Raw genomic sequence first — 15,041 nt, forward strand, 5'->3', positions numbered from 1 at the left:
GGGGAGCAGGTGCCATGGGGCACGAACATGCTATGAACACGCCGGGAACACAGCAGGAACATGCCAGGAAAATGTCCCACCTGCGTGGTGCCCACGGGCCAGGACACGCTTCCTGTCCTGCCAGCTCAGCCCAAACGTGTCCCCTGCTGCCACCACCCTCCCCTGGGTCACAGGGCCAGGGGATGTCCCTGGGGTGCAGGGGGGCCCTGTCACTTCCATCCCCAGGAGCCTCGGTGCCCTCAGGGGGCAGCGGGTACAGCCGTGTCACTGCAGGGACAGTCGCGTGACAACGGGACACGTGGTGACAGCAGTGGGGCAAAAGGTGATGGCACCGGGGTGTGCAGTGACACACAGTGCCAGGGACACGCGGTGATGGCACCGGGACATGCGGTGACACGCAGTGATGGCACTGGGACACAAAGTGACACACAGTGACACACAGTGACACACAGTGACACACAGTGACACACAGTGCCAGGGACACGCGGTGATGGCACCGGGACATGCGGTGACACGCAGTGATGGCACCGGGACACACAGTGACACACAGTGACACACAGTGACACAGTGCCAGGGACACGCGGTGATGGCACTGGGACACACAGTGACACACAGTGACACACAGTGACACACAGTGCCAGGGACATGCGGTGATGGCACCGGGACATGCGGTGACATGCGGTGATGGCACTGGGACACACAGTGACACACAGTGACACACAGTGACACACAGTGCCAGGGACACGCGGTGATGGCACTGGGACACACAGTGACACACAGTGACACACAGTGACACACAGTGACACACAGTGCCAGGGACACGCGGTGACGGCACCGGGACACACGGTGAGGGTGCTGGGACACACGGTGACATGTGATGCCAGCACTGGGACACAGGGTGACAGCTCGGGGACACGCAGCAGCTCCTGCGTCACCCACTCCCCCCCGGGCGGGGGATCCCCGCTGCCACCGCGTCCCCACGCGCCGTGTGACGCAGGGACGAGGCCACGCGTGGCCTGTCTGGGGGGTGGTCCCAGTTCCCACATCCTTTCCTGAGGTGCTGAGCACCAACACCCACCACGTGTCCCAAATATGTCCCCCCAGGGGGTGGCAGGTGTCACGGGGTCACGTCAGGTCAGGGGACCCTGGGGACACGGGGGGTAACAGGCACTGTGGGTCACAGCCCCTCGGGCTGCAGCGCCCCAGATGGCAGGGGGGTCCCTGGGGGGCTGGGGGAGTCCCTGGGAGTGTCCTGCAGAAGAAACCCCAATCCCGGAGCCCCAGATGGCCCCTTTGGCTCCCACGTGAGTGGGGAGAGGGAGGGAAGGGGGGACAGCAGGGGAGGGTGTCACGGGGGGGCGGGGGGGACACCCCAACTCCAGAGCTTCTCGTGGCCCCCCCCAACTACGGCGTGAGTGTGGGTGGGGTACGGGGGACAGCAGGGAAGGGGAGGGGGTGGGGGGGACACCCCGACCCCGGGGCTGCCGGGCCCCTTTGGCCGTGGCTGTGCCGGGTGGCTGCGGTGTGATGGGGGCAGGGGGACCGGGGGGGGACAGGGGGGACAGCAGGGGAGGGGGGGGCCGGGGGGCGGCTCCAGCCACCAGCAGCTCCCGCCGCTAAATTTATCGCAGCTGCCACGGCAAAGTGGGACAAATCCCGGCCCGCGGCACAGGGGAGGGCGGGGGGGCGACAGTGGGGGGCCCGGGGCCTGCAGAAGCCCTCGAGGTGTGGGGGGGGGTCCTGCCGTGCACCAAGGGAGACCCCGGACCAGCTGGGACCCCCCCACTGTGCACCATCGGCCCCTTCCCTGAACCATGGGGCCCCACGGGTGAGGTGGGGGGGGTGGTGCCCACATCCCACCTGGACACCCCCCCGGGACCCCCATTTGGGGACCCTCTGGCCCTGCAGGCAGCTGGATGGGGGGGCAGGAGGACCAGGACCCCGACCCAGTCACAGCCCCCCGAACACACCCCCGACCCCAGCACTTGGTTAACCCCCTCAGGGCAGGCCCATGCCACCCCCGGGGGGCACTCCCGGGGGGGCACAGTCCTGGTAACCCCTCCCTGAGCCAACCCCCCTGCACACACAGCCGGGGACCCCTCGAGCGTCCCATGAGCCCCAGTCGGGGGGCCCCAGCCCACCAAGGTGGGGACAGCCCCCAGCCCCCCTAGTCTGGGGACAGCCCCCAGCTCCCCCACGTCCCCCAGCCACGGGGACAGCCCCCCCCGTGCCACGCAGGGCTCGGGGGTGCGTGATGAGGGGCTGGGGACCCCTCCACACAAGTGGGACCCCCCCCCTCAGTGCGTGGGTCACGACGGGGCCGATCCGCGGAGACATCCCGACTCCCCCCCCGGCGCTCCCCCCGCCCCGACACCCGTCACTCACGGTGACACAGATGGCGGCGGCGCCGGTGACACGTTCGGCGACACGCGGTGACACGTCCCGCCCCGGTGACGCGTCCCCGACACCTGCGGTGGCACCGACACCCCCCGCCCCCCGGGACACCCGGCACCGCACCTGCCGCGACCCAGACACCCGCGCCCACGGGGCACCCCAAATACCCACACACCCCGCGCGGGGACGGGGGCACCGGCACCCCCCGGGGCAGCCAGACCCCCCCCGGCATCCTGATTTACCCCCCCGGGGCACGACACACCCCTGTCACCTCCTGGGGCAGCCAGACCCCCCCCGGCATCCTGATTTACCCCCCCGGGGCACGACACACCCCTGTCACCTCCTGGGGCAGCCAGACCCCCCCCGGCATCCTGATTTACCCCCCCGGGGCACCGACACACCCCTGTCACCTCCTGGGGCACTCCCGAGGGCACCAACAACCCCCGGCACCCCCCAGCACCCCAACACCCCCTGGCACCCCCACGGCAGAACCGCCCGGCCCTGACGCAGTGGGGACCCCCTGGACCCCCCAACACCCGCTGTGCCAGGTGACCCCAAACCAGACCCCCAACACCTGCCCCGGTACCTGACACTTGCCCCATGGACCCTCAACATCCACACCTACACCTGCACTGGCAGGTGCCCCCCACCTGCCCAGGTGCCCCCCACCTGCCCAGGTGCCCCACAGCAGCACTGACACAGGCCCTTGCACCCACCCAGCCACCCCAGCAGGTTCCCAGACCCTCTGCACCCCACACACCTGAACACCAACACCCACCTGCGTCACCGACCCTGGGGGGGCCAGGGGAGACCCTTGGGGACACCCATGGCCAGACAGACACCAACCCCCACGACACCTCGTGACCCCGCAGGTGTCACCCAACGTGGTCACCACTGGCACTGACCACTGGCCAGGTGACACCTGGCTGCAGTGACACCTGGCCCTGGTGAGGACACCCCAATGCAGGGCACACCCAAATGCCAAGGACACCCCAGTGCAGGGGACACCCCAATAGTGCAGACACCCTGACTCAGGGGACACCCCAGTGTAGGGGACACCCCAATAGTGCAGACACCCTGACTCAGGGGACACCCCGATGCAGGGGACACCCCAATAGTGCAGACACCCTAATGCTGTGGGGACCCTCTGACACTGGGGACATCCCAACCGTGGTGACCCCGCCCCGCTGTCCCCGGGGTGGCACTGGGGTACTCACGTCGCTGAGCTGGGGCGTGGCGGTGCCCTCGGGACCCCCCGACATGGGCTCGGGGGACGCGCGGCCGCCCCGGGCAGGCGGCGACAGCGGCACCGCTGCTGGTGGCACCCGTGCAGGGTGGGGACGAGCCCTCTGACGGGGTGACGTCCCCAGGGGAGGGGGTGACGTCCCAGAGGGCGGTGCACCCGCCCCAGCACCGACCCCCACCCCGTGACGCTGGCACTGACCCACACCCGCCCCACGGCCACGGGCCACTGGCGAGGGGACGGCCATGGGACCACCTGGGACATGGCAGAGACCACCTGGGACACGGTGGGGACCACCTAGGGAGACAGTGAGGATCACCTGGGACATGGCATGGACCACCTGGGTATGTAAGGGACCACCTGGGTATGTAAGGGACCACCTGGGGACCACAACAGCCACGTGCCATCAGCCCTCCCCACGCCACAGCCACGGCCACCATGGCACAGTTGGACACAGCTCTGGGCCCAGTCGTGGCACTGGGTGGACATGGGGGCTCAGAGTGGGAGATGCCCCCCAGTCTTGGTCATGGGGGGCCCGGGATGGGAGATGCCCCCCAACCCTGGTCATGGGGTGCCCGTGGGGGGATGATGCACCCCCAACCCCGGGGGGCATTGGGAGAGCCCCAAACCCTGCCAGACCCCCCAGAGACACTCACCACAACCCCTGATGCCCCCCCCCCCTTAGTGTGGGGGCATCCCTGGGACCCCACACCCACTCACAGCAGGACAAGCCACGGGACCCCCTTCCTCAAGCAGTGGGGACCCCCTGGAGCCCCCGGGCTCCCCAGATGCCCTCGCAGCCTTCCAGAGACGTCTGCTGCAACTCCTGGTGCCACCCCCTGCTCAGTGTCCCCCCCTCCCAGCCCGACGACATCCCTGAGCCCCGGCACCCACGCGTGGCAGGACGAGTGGCATGCAGGTCCCTTTTCCCACCGGGGGGAGACCCCCTGAAAATCCCGAGACCCCCAAACTCTCCAAAACACCCCTGCCACAACCCCCGGTGCCCCCTCTCTTCGTGTCCCATATCCCAGTGTGGGGACACCCCAGGGACAGTCCCGGCACCCCACGCCCACGCACGGCAGGACAAATCGCAGGAGCCCATTTCCCCCTCAAGAGAGACCCCCCAGGAACCCCGGCACCCCCCAGAGCCGCCCGCCGCGACCCCCAGTGCCTCCCCTGCTCCATCCCTGCAATCCTGGCATGGGGACACCCCCGGGACCCCGCGCCCACGCGCAACGCGACGAACCGCGGGTCCCCTCCTCCCGGGATCCCCCCGTACCTCCTGTGCCACCAGGCTGGACACCCGGACGGCCCTGCGGACCCGCTCCCGCCGCTCCCCGTCGGAGCGGTCGCCGCTGTCTCGCCGCGCCGGGGCCATGGCCGCGCTCGGGGGTCCCCGCGCCCCCCCGCCGCCCCCGGCCCCCGCGCGCGGCAGATGGAGCGGGGCGGGACCCCCCGAGCCCTCCCCGCCGCCCGCCCCCGCCGGGCCCCCCCGATCTCCCCTCCCCGGCTCCAGCCGCCGCCACTCCCCGGGGGAGGGACCGGGAGCGACCGGGAACGGCCCCGCGGGGAAACTGAGGCACGACGGGGGTTGACCCGGGCGAGGCGGGGCGCAGGGGTACCCCGGAACCGCTGTGCCCCCTGCCTGCCCCACTGCCAGCCCCCGCCCCACTGCCAGATGTCGCCTGCAGCCCCGCGCGTCCCAAGGGATCCCCAGCGTGTGACCCGCACGGCCCGTCCGCGGTGGCGCGGGGACGGGGACGGTGGGACGGGGACGGTGACGGTGGGACGGGGGCGGTGGGACGGGGACGGCGACGGCGGTGCTGAGCTGGCCGTGGCAGCCTCGGCTGATTCACGGCCCCTCGTGTCCCCATGTCCGCACGCCGCCGGTGTCCCTGGCCACCGCCCAGCCCTGGCAGTGCCCCACGGCTGCGCCCGCCCGGCCCCCCCCCGGGCACCCCCAGCCTGGCCCAAGTGGGATCTGAGGGGCAGCGCCCGCACACACGCGGTGGGTGCCAGAGGGATCGGGGGGTCCCCGGGGTCCCCAGCCCGCCACCGACAGCGAGTGACACCCCCCCGCCTGGTGCCACCAGCAGACCCACTACCCTGAGTGGGCCCGGGGTCTCCCAGCCCCATCCTGTCCCCTCCAGGGGTCCCCGCCGGAACGGGCCGGGGGTCCCCAGGAGTTCCTGAGCCATTGGGGATGCCAGGGCCACCCCGGCCACGCCAGGCCCTGTCACTGTCACCGGGGCGTGGTGACCTTTCCGGGCGCTTGGCTCCAGCCCCGCGGGTGAGTCACGGTGCCGCTGCCGGGACACGCCGTTCCCCGCTGCCACCGGACGGGGGTCGCCGTGCCCGAGCCAGGGACACCTCTGTGCCCCCACTCCCATGTCCCCCGTGTCCCTGTCCTCGGCTCTGCCCACCTCGGGGAGGACCCCCATTCCCATTCCGGGCAGATGCCCCCCAGCACAGCCGGGGCACCCGAGCCCCCCTCCCCAGTGCCGGGGGCAGAGCCCGCCCCGGTGACGGCGACCGTGTCCCCCCGTGGCGGCGGCGGGGGCAGGAGGGACCGGGGCGTCACTGGCGGCGCATTTAACCACGGCCGAGGACACGGAGAGGCTCCGTGAGGAACGGGGGGTGCGGAGTGAAGGGGGGTTCTCCGCCCCAGAGGGGTCCCCCCACCCCACCGAGGGTCCCCGCGGCTGCTCCAGCACCGGCGCGAGGAGCACCTGGAGCCCCGGCAGCAGGGCCGGGAGCTCCCGGCGGGAACGGGGGTCCCCAGGGGCTCCCTCACGTGTGCGGGCAGGTGCGGGGCCGGGGGGGTCCGGGGGGGCTCCGGGGGCGTGGGCAGATGCGCCGGGGCAGTTCTGTCGATGCCAGCTGCCGGGGCCCCCGGGACAGCCCTGGCGCGGGGGGGTCAGGGACAGGCAGCGGGTCCCCCCCGTGCAGCCCCCCGGGGGTCCCCGGAGCCCCCCGGCCCCCCCAGCTCATTAGCGGGGGGGGCAATCAGGGTGTAATTAAGCGGCGCCTCCTGCTCCTGTGGCAGATGGCGGTTACACAACGGGCCACGGATTAGCGGCCGCCGCCAGCGCCCGGCACCGGGCAGGCACGGCACCGGGGTGAGGGGTACCCTGCACCGGGGTGAGGGGTACCTGGCACCGGGCAGGCACGGCACCGGGGTGAGGGGTACCCTGCACCGGGGTGAGGGGTGCCCTGCACCGGGGTGAGGGGTACCTGGCACCGGGGTGAGGGGTACCCTGCACCGGGGTGAGGGGTACCTGGCACCGGGGTGAGGGGTACCCTGCACCAGGGTGAGGGGTACCTGGCACCGGGGTGAGGGGTGCCCTGCACCGGGCAGGCACGGCACCAGAGTGAGGGGTGTCCGGCACCGGGGTGAGGGGTACCTGGCACCAGGGTGAGGGGTACCCTGCACTGGGGTGAGGGGTACCCTGCACCGGGGTGAGGGGTACCTGGCACCGGGCAGGCACGGCACCGGAGTGAGGGGTACCCTGCACCGGGGTGAGAGGTACCTGGCACCGGGGTGAGGGGTACCTGGCACCGGGGTGAGGGGTGCCCTGCACCGGGCAGGCACGGCACCGGAGTGAGGGGTACCCTGCACCAGGGTGAGGGGTACCTGGCACCGGGCAGGGATGGCACCGGGTGAGGGGTACCCTGGTCAGGGGGTGTCTGCTGCCTGTGCCCCACTGGGAGACCCCAGGGACCTGATGCACCTTGGGTGGTCTGTCCCAGCCACATGACCCCCACCATGGCACCCACTGGCACCAGAACACTGCGGCCACAACCCCCCTGGCCAGTCTCCCTGAGGGACTCGGTGCCAGAGTGGGGCTACAGTGGCCTCTAATCCTGCACACTGGCCCCTCTGGCCCCACCAAGGCTGGGGCACTCCAGGGACCCAGTGATGCCCTTGGCACCAGTACCTACTCCCACTGCCTCCCACTGCACTCCAGCACCTCCCAGTGAGCTCCAGCTCCTGCTGGAGCATCCCCTGGGCTCCGGCCATGCCCCCAGCACCACTCGCCCGCCTTGGCATTGCCCGGCCACCTCCTGCAGCACCCCGGCCACCTCTGTCACCACCTGGCCACTTCTGGCACCACCTGGCCACCTCTGGCACCACCTGGCCACCTCTGGCACCACCTGGCCACCTCTGGCACTGCCTGGTCAACCTCTGTCACCCCCTCTGTCACTGTCCATCCCCTCTGGGAATGGCACTGCCTGGCCACCTCCAACATCATTCGGACACCCTGTCACTGCCTGGCCACCTCTGCACCACCTGGTCACCTCCGTCACTGCCTGGTCAACCTCTGTCACCCCCTAGCCCCTGGCATTGACCAGCCACCTCTGGCATGCCCTGGGCACCACAGCACCTGGTCACCTCCAGCACCACCTGGTCACCTTGGCACCGCCCAACCTGCGGGTTCCCGTCCCTCAGGTCCTACCTGTGTGACCTTCTCGGTGACGTTGTGGGTGCGGTCGCGCAGCTTGGTGGGGGCGATGATGGGGCGGGGGGCCGGGGGCGGGGCCAGGAGCCCCCCAGGCTGCAGGTCCACGAAGTTGAGGGTGATCTGTGGGATGCGGCCGATGGCCCGGAACCGCGCCAGGTCCGAGTCCGACGTGGAGTTGAGCAGAGCACTGCGCACGGCGGCCACTGCGCCTGCCAGGGGACACTGTCACCGGGGACACGGACACAGGGGGGACACGGACCCCTGGGGGTCCCACAGCGGGCAGGGCACTGGGGGGGCATGGACCCTGGATCCCGGGGTGCATCCCATGGCTCCCCGAGGCTCCTGGGGCAGGGGTCCCACAGCTCCCCACAGATCCCAGGGTTGGGGTCCCACAGCAGGTAAAGCGAGTGGGGAGCTCCAGGGCAAGGGGGGCCCCCCAGCCATGTGCCACAGGCCCCCCCCGGGACCCGTGGAGCTGCTCTCAGTTACCCTTAATATCATTATAACTATTGTCCCTTCTCTTAATGAGCTTAAAGAGCTCCAGGGCCAACAAGGTGATTCCCACGGTGATTCCTGAGGCTCGATGTGGCTGAAGGGGTGGGGGGGGCCTGCAGGATGGGCTGGGGGGGTTCCAGTGGTGATAGGGGGGTTGCAGGAGGCAGGATGGGGGTCCCAGGGGTGATGGGGAGTTCCAGCCCCTTGCCAGCGCTCGGGCACTGCCGTGGGGTGCATGGGGAATGGGGGTCACCAGGGTGTCTGGCTGTGGCTGCCCCAGTGTCCCCAGCCCCGAGGAGCGTGCCCGGTGCCGGCGGGGCCGTACCGGTGCTGGAGCCGCGGTGCAGGCCGGCGCTGGCGCTGGTGTGGCGGCTGTGGCAGCGCTTGTCCCCGTCACCCTTCATGGCCTCGATGTCATCGACGGAGGACGCCCGGCGCAGGCTGCGGAGGCTCTCCCGGGACCGGCGCTCCCGGGACCGGCTCCGGGCCAGGCTGTGGTTGGTGAAGGCCAGCGCCAGGCGCTCGGCCCGCGGGGACGACTGCGTCACCGGCGGCTCGGGGTCCCCCATCAGCGCCGCCTCGTCCTCGGGGCGGTCCCCGGCCCCGGGCTCCAGCGAGGACGAGGCATCCTCGGGGCCCGAGTCGCTGCCCGGCAGGGCCGGGTCCATGACCAGCGGGTCCACCACCCCCGGGTCCGTGACCCCCGGGTCCACCACGCCCGGGTCCACCACCACCACGTCCGGCGGCTCCGGGGGCAGCGACTGGCGGCTGCCCGTGAGCGCCAGCAGCTTCAGCCGCAGGGACCGGCTGCGCCCTGGGGGAAGGACAGGTCGGGGTCAGGGCTGGGGTCAGGGCCCAGCTCCAATCCCCTCCCCATGGTGCTGCTTCAGCCACGGGAACTGGCTGTGCCCTGGTGGGAAAGGACAGGGTGGGGGTCAGGGTTGGGGTCGGGGTCTGGGTCAGGGTTTCGCCTCAACCCCACCAGTGCTGTCCAGCAGCAGCGAGGCACCCTCTGCCCTCACCACGAGCCCTACAGTGCCCTGTCCCCCTGGGACACGGGGGCAGCAGGACCTGGGCTGACACAGGCCCCTTCCCCACCTGTGGGGACCCAGGAGGGGGGTGACCCAGGGGTTGGTGTCTCTGTCCCCTGTACCTGCGGGGCCCCAGGGGGCCGGGGTGACCCAGGGGTTGGTGTCTCTGTCCCCTGTACCTGCGGGGCCCCAGGGGGCCGGGGTGACCCAGTGGTTGGTGCTGGGGGCTGGGCCCTCCCCCGGCTCGGGCTCCCTCACGGCCTCGAAGTTGAGGATGAACATGATGACGGCGCCATCCTCGTTCTTCACCGGCACCACGTCCACCAGGCACGGGAAGGAGCTGCCTGCGGGGAGGGGGGTCAGTGACACGAGGGAACAGCACCCCCCTAGGGGCACCCCTGCCTGCCCCCCCCCTGCATACTGGGGGACACTCCCCTGCCCCTCCTGCGCACCCACTCCTGCCCCCCACTCTGCTGGGCAACCCCTGTCCCTGCTGGGCACCTACTCCTGGCCCCCAAACCATCTAGGCACCCCCTCCTGCCCCCCCCCCCCCACTCCTGGGGGCACCCCATCCTGAGGGGCACCCCATCCTGGGGGCCACCCTGTCCTGCCCCCCATCCTGACTCAGCCGGGTGCAGCCCCCCCTGCAGCTGCACCACGGGGGGACACTGAGGCACGGGAGGGCAGAGGAGGGTGGGGGTGGTCCCCACCCCCCCCAAACGCTGCAGGCAGGGCCATGCGGGGGAGGCGGGGGGGCTCTGGGGGTGTGGGGCGGGTTAAGCCGCTCAGAAGTCGTTAACAGCTGTGGCGTTAATCCGGTGCCACAGCTGGAGGGGGGCCGGGGCGGTCAGGGCAGCCCGGGGTAATCTCTGTGTGATGGGGATGGGGGGGCACCCTGCCCCCTCCCGGGCCCTCACCCCGAGAGGACCCCGGGGGGACACACGCGGGTATAAGGGCGGGACACACGGGTGACGGCACCGGGTCACCCCACGGTGCTGTCCTCCCTCTGCCCCCCCCGCTGGCGCCGGGCCCGGCAGCCTGGCAGGGCGGGTGCCAGCTGGCACCGTGTCCCTGTGCCCGCGGCGGGGGGATTCCCTGCTGCACGTGGGGCCGCGGGCCGGGGGCCAGCACAGGGTGGCACAGGGTGGCCCGGGCCACCGCGGGGTCCCGGCCGAGCCACCGCCGTGGGGAATTAGTGGCACCAACACGTGGCTGCTGCCACTGTCGGCTTCCTCCGCCCCCGCGGGAATCCCGAGTCCGAGCCCAGGGACTCTGGCCCCCCCCCGGCCCACTGCACACAGGGGAGTGGCCCAGGGTGGGGGCTGTGGGGGCACCAGCAGGGTGGGGGTGATGGGGGGATCAATAGCGGGACCCTCGTGGTGAGGGTGATGGCAGGACCAATGAGGGGACCCCCGTGGCAGGGACACACACCACACTGCAATGGGACCCCCCCTGCACATCAACCCCCTGCACTCCAACTGCACCCCTCACCTCCAGAGCTGCACCCCAAACCCACCCTGTGCCCTCCACCCAGCACCCCCTGCATCACTGCCCGGAACGGCCAGGGGGCACCACCGGGACCCCCAAAGTGGGGGGACCCCCCTGCACCCCAAAGCCCTGCAGTCCCCCAACCTGCACCCCCATCCCTACACCCTGCTCTGCACCCCCTGCACCCCCGCACACGTAGCCTGGACTGCAAGCTGCACCCCCAGACGTGCAGCCAGGACAGGGACACCCCGCTGGCACGGGGGACGGCCACGCCCAGAGGTGCCACCTCGTGCCACGGTGACACAGCCCCATCCAGCTCCTCCGTGCCCTCGGCCGCTCCCGCCCTGCGCCGACACCGGGGCCACGCACGGGGGGACCCCACAGGCCACGGCAGCGACTGGGGGGCCGTGCCCCCTCCCCGTTCCCTGGGGACACTGCCCGGGCAGCCCGAGGCCCCACGGGTGCCACCACGGGGACACGGGTCCCCCGCGGGCGCCGTGACCTCCCGGCGTCCCCGGCGCCATAAACAACACGTCGGGAAGACGAATGGCTGCGGCAGCGGCGGCGACGCGGCGGCTCCACAGCCCCGCCAGGCTCTGCCACGGCTCTGCCACGGCTCTGCCACGGCACCGGGGACCGGGACATGCCGGGGGCTCGGGATGGGGGCATGCGGGGCGGAGGTGGGGGTCAGCATGACTCCAGGGGCACTCGTGGGGTGACGGCAGCACGGGGAGCACCGGGAGCACCGGGAATGCCACAGCCCAGCCACAAGGCCGGAGCCATCGGCAATAGGATCCCTGCCTCCCGTGCCGGGGGTGGGGGGCGTCTCAGTGCAGTGAGGGGCAGCAGTGGGACCCCATGAGACCTCCCCAAGCCAGCCCCACAGTGGCAGGTGGCACTGGCATTGTGCCATGGAGAGGGGCACCCATGGTGGCACCACCAAAACAGTCTCCAGGCACAGGGCCTGTCTGTGGGTGCAGGACACCCCAGATCCAGGGGTCCCACACTGCCAGGGGGTCCCACCCCCTGTCCCACAGGGCAGCCGGTCCCCAAGGAGGGCAGTCATGGGGGGGGGCCGCAGAGCACCCCCAGGACCCCCATCACACGTCCCCATGGGCCCAATAGCAGCACCCAAGGCCTGGCAGGGGGTGGGATCCCCACCCCCCTCGGGAGGCACAGCTGGGCATGCTGGGAGCCCCAAGAAGGCCCCAGGCAGGAGCATGAGCCCCATCCCCACGCCTGGCACGGCTGGTGGCACCACTAGGGTGATTAGTGCCACCCTAATGAGGGCTCAGCACAGGGTGTGGGGGGGCACTCACATGCCACCTGCGCCCCACAGCCCCCCGCACACGCAGTCCAAAGGGCACCGGGGCGTGCCGGCTGTGCCAGGCAGTGCCGTGGTGGCAAGGTGGGGGTCCCAGGGCCGGGAGCAGCACCCCCCACCCCAGCCCAGCCCCACCAGGGCCCCCAGAGCCACCATGGCTCCCATGGTGCCGTGGCCACGCCGGCAGCTGGCACCAGCTTTGTTTACTCCGGCACCGGAACTAGGGCCGCGTGCCCAGAGCTGGGACACATGGCGCTGGCACGAGGCCATGGTGAGGGGCAGCGCCGGCACCGCCAGCGCGGGGTGCCAGCCCCGGCCTGGGCTCTGGGGGTCACAGCATCCACCCCCTGGCACGGGGACCCCGGGATGTCACTCTGTCCGGTGACCCCACACCCACCCCAGAAGGACGGTGGAAATGTGACACTCGACACCGGCTCAGCCCCCGCCACTCCCGTGCCCTTGTCCCTGGCCCAGGTGACACGGTGCCCCCACACAGCCTGCCACCCCTCTGCGGGGGGGCACCGCACGCTGCTCCCACCCCACAACCCCAGCCCCACAGCACACGACTTCCTGGGACCCCAACTGGCTCCCTGGCTGGGAGCCACTGTGGCACCGGGGAGGGCTGCAGAGCCCTGGGGTGCCAGTGCCCCTCGAGAGCTGCCACCAGTGCCAGGCTCCCACCCTGCCGGAAGCCATCGTGGTACTGGGGAGCCCTGCGGACCCCCGGGGGTGTCACAGCCCCTCGGGAGCTACCGGTGTCCCTCGGGAGCCACAGGTGCCAGGCTCCCACCTGTGCCAACACCTCGTGCCACCCATGGCATTGGCAGGTGCTGGACGGGCACGGCGCAGGTCTGCCCCGTGCCTGCCGTCCCCCCGTGCCCGGCGCAGCCCCCCAGGGCTCCGTACCGTCCCTGCAATAACAGATCCGCACCTCGCGCTCCCACACGTGCTGTCCCCAGCACGGCCCCCCAGCCCCGGCTGTCCCTCCCCGGCTGTCCCCGGGTCCCTCCCCGGCTGTCCCCGTGCCGGGTCCGTACCGTCCTTGCGGTAGAAGCAGATCTCCACCTTGCGCTCCTCGGCCCCCAGCAGGGCCTGTGCGATCTGCGCGGCCGCGCGGCGCTGGGTGCGGGGCCCGTGCAGGAAGTCGCAGGTGCTGGGCTGCTGCATCACCTCGGCCCGCGAGTACCCGCAGAGCCGGCAGAACCCCTCGTTGCAGTAGATCACGGCGCAGTTCTCCACCCGCGCGTTCCCGATGATGAACTTGCGGCCTGGGGGGAGAGGGGACACGGGGGGTCAGGACGGAGCACCCCCAGCCCGGCAGCCCACCCGTCCATCCGTGGCTCTGGGCTCCCCAGGACCAAACACCCTGTGAGTTGCCCCCCCTCCTCCCCAGGGACTCCCTAAGCTGATGGCACCACCACCATGGGGACCCCAGAACTGTGGGGACCCCATAACCACAGGGACACTCACCCCCACTGGGACCTGGGACCCCACAACTGCAGGGACCCAGGGACTCAAAACACTGCAGGGACCCCTCAAGGACCCCACTACCATGAGCACTCAGGGACCCCCACCACTGCAGGGACGTCGTCATCATGGGGACCCTACAATGGCAGGCACCTCATCACAGCAGGGACCCCACAATAGAGACCCCAGAACCGCAGGGACCTCATATAATGGGGACCCCACAACAGGGACCCCAGAACTGCAGGGATCCCACCACTACAGGGAGCCCACGGCACCCAGCCCTGCAGGGACCTCATCACCACGGGGACCCCCAAATCTGCAGAGACCCCTCAAGGACACAACTACCATGGGGACCCCCACCCCAAAGGCAGGGCCTCAGCCAGGCCAGACCCCCCAGCCACAGCCTGTCCCCCACCCCCCAGCCTGGCCCGTGGGGCAGCATCGCCCCATCACTGCCCTGTCCCCAGGGGGATGCTCAGGGCCTGAGCCCCAAGAGATGCTGGGGACCCCCAGACCCTCCATTCCCACATGTCCCCCTCATCTCCCTGCACCTGTGGCTGGGCAGCGGGCTGGGGGGGCCATGGGCCAGGTGGGACCCCCAGTCCCACAGCAGCCTGAGCCGGGGGCAGGGTCTCCATCACCCCTCGGGGACTGGGGGAACCCCTGAGCTGTGGGCTGCTGGGAGCCGGGGCAGGCAGCCCCCCCAGTTAGGCTTCTCCCCATCACCTCAAACCCGCCCGGGGCTGGGGGCTGCTGGGCAGTTCCAGGGGCTTCTGGGGGCCAGGGTGGGCAGTGTCCCCCCTCTCCCCGAGCTGGGCTTGTCCCCAGTCACCCCAAACCCACCTGAGACTACCGTCTCCCTGGTCCTCCCCATCCCGGGTCCCCCCAGTGTCCCCTAATGCCCCCATCCCCGGCCCCGGCCCTCCCACCCCCGGGTCCCCCGGCCCCGCCCCTCCGGGTCCCCCCCCGGCCCCGGTGCCCCCCGGGCCCCACTCACTCTGCCCCTCGAACTTGCGGATGATGGTGTCCAGGAAGGTGTTCTGGGGGGCGACGTGCCCCCGCCGCACCGGCATCGCGCCGGGCCCATGGGCAGCGCGGGCGGGGGGGGGCCGGGGGGGCCCGGGGGGGCCCCGCGC

At 71.4% G+C, this 15,041-nt stretch overlaps 1 protein-coding gene across 2 annotated transcripts in view; it reads right to left on the reverse strand.

The window, feature by feature from the left end:
• The window catches only part of KCNH2 (potassium voltage-gated channel subfamily H member 2), a 29,183-nt gene extending 14,142 nt beyond the window's left edge, over positions 1-15,041 (reverse strand). The window contains exons 1-5 of one of the 2 annotated variants that reach the window (XM_064647368.1): positions 14,903-15,041; positions 13,476-13,706; positions 9,806-9,970; positions 8,921-9,409; positions 8,095-8,309 (exon numbers count right to left, since the gene is read on the reverse strand). In XM_064647368.1, the coding sequence (XP_064503438.1) occupies positions 8,095-8,309; positions 8,921-9,409; positions 9,806-9,970; positions 13,476-13,706; positions 14,903-14,978 (1,176 nt within the window). In that variant the 5' untranslated portion in view covers positions 14,979-15,041. Of the gene's footprint in view, positions 1-8,094; positions 8,310-8,920; positions 9,410-9,748; positions 9,775-9,805; positions 9,971-13,475; positions 13,707-14,902 lie in introns of those variants that run through there. The other variant, XM_064647422.1, reaches the window with a different exon arrangement.

Source organism: Pseudopipra pipra, chromosome 1, assembly GCF_036250125.1.
Source record: "Pseudopipra pipra isolate bDixPip1 chromosome 1, bDixPip1.hap1, whole genome shotgun sequence".
Classification (NCBI taxonomy): domain Eukaryota; kingdom Metazoa; phylum Chordata; class Aves; order Passeriformes; family Pipridae; genus Pseudopipra; species Pseudopipra pipra.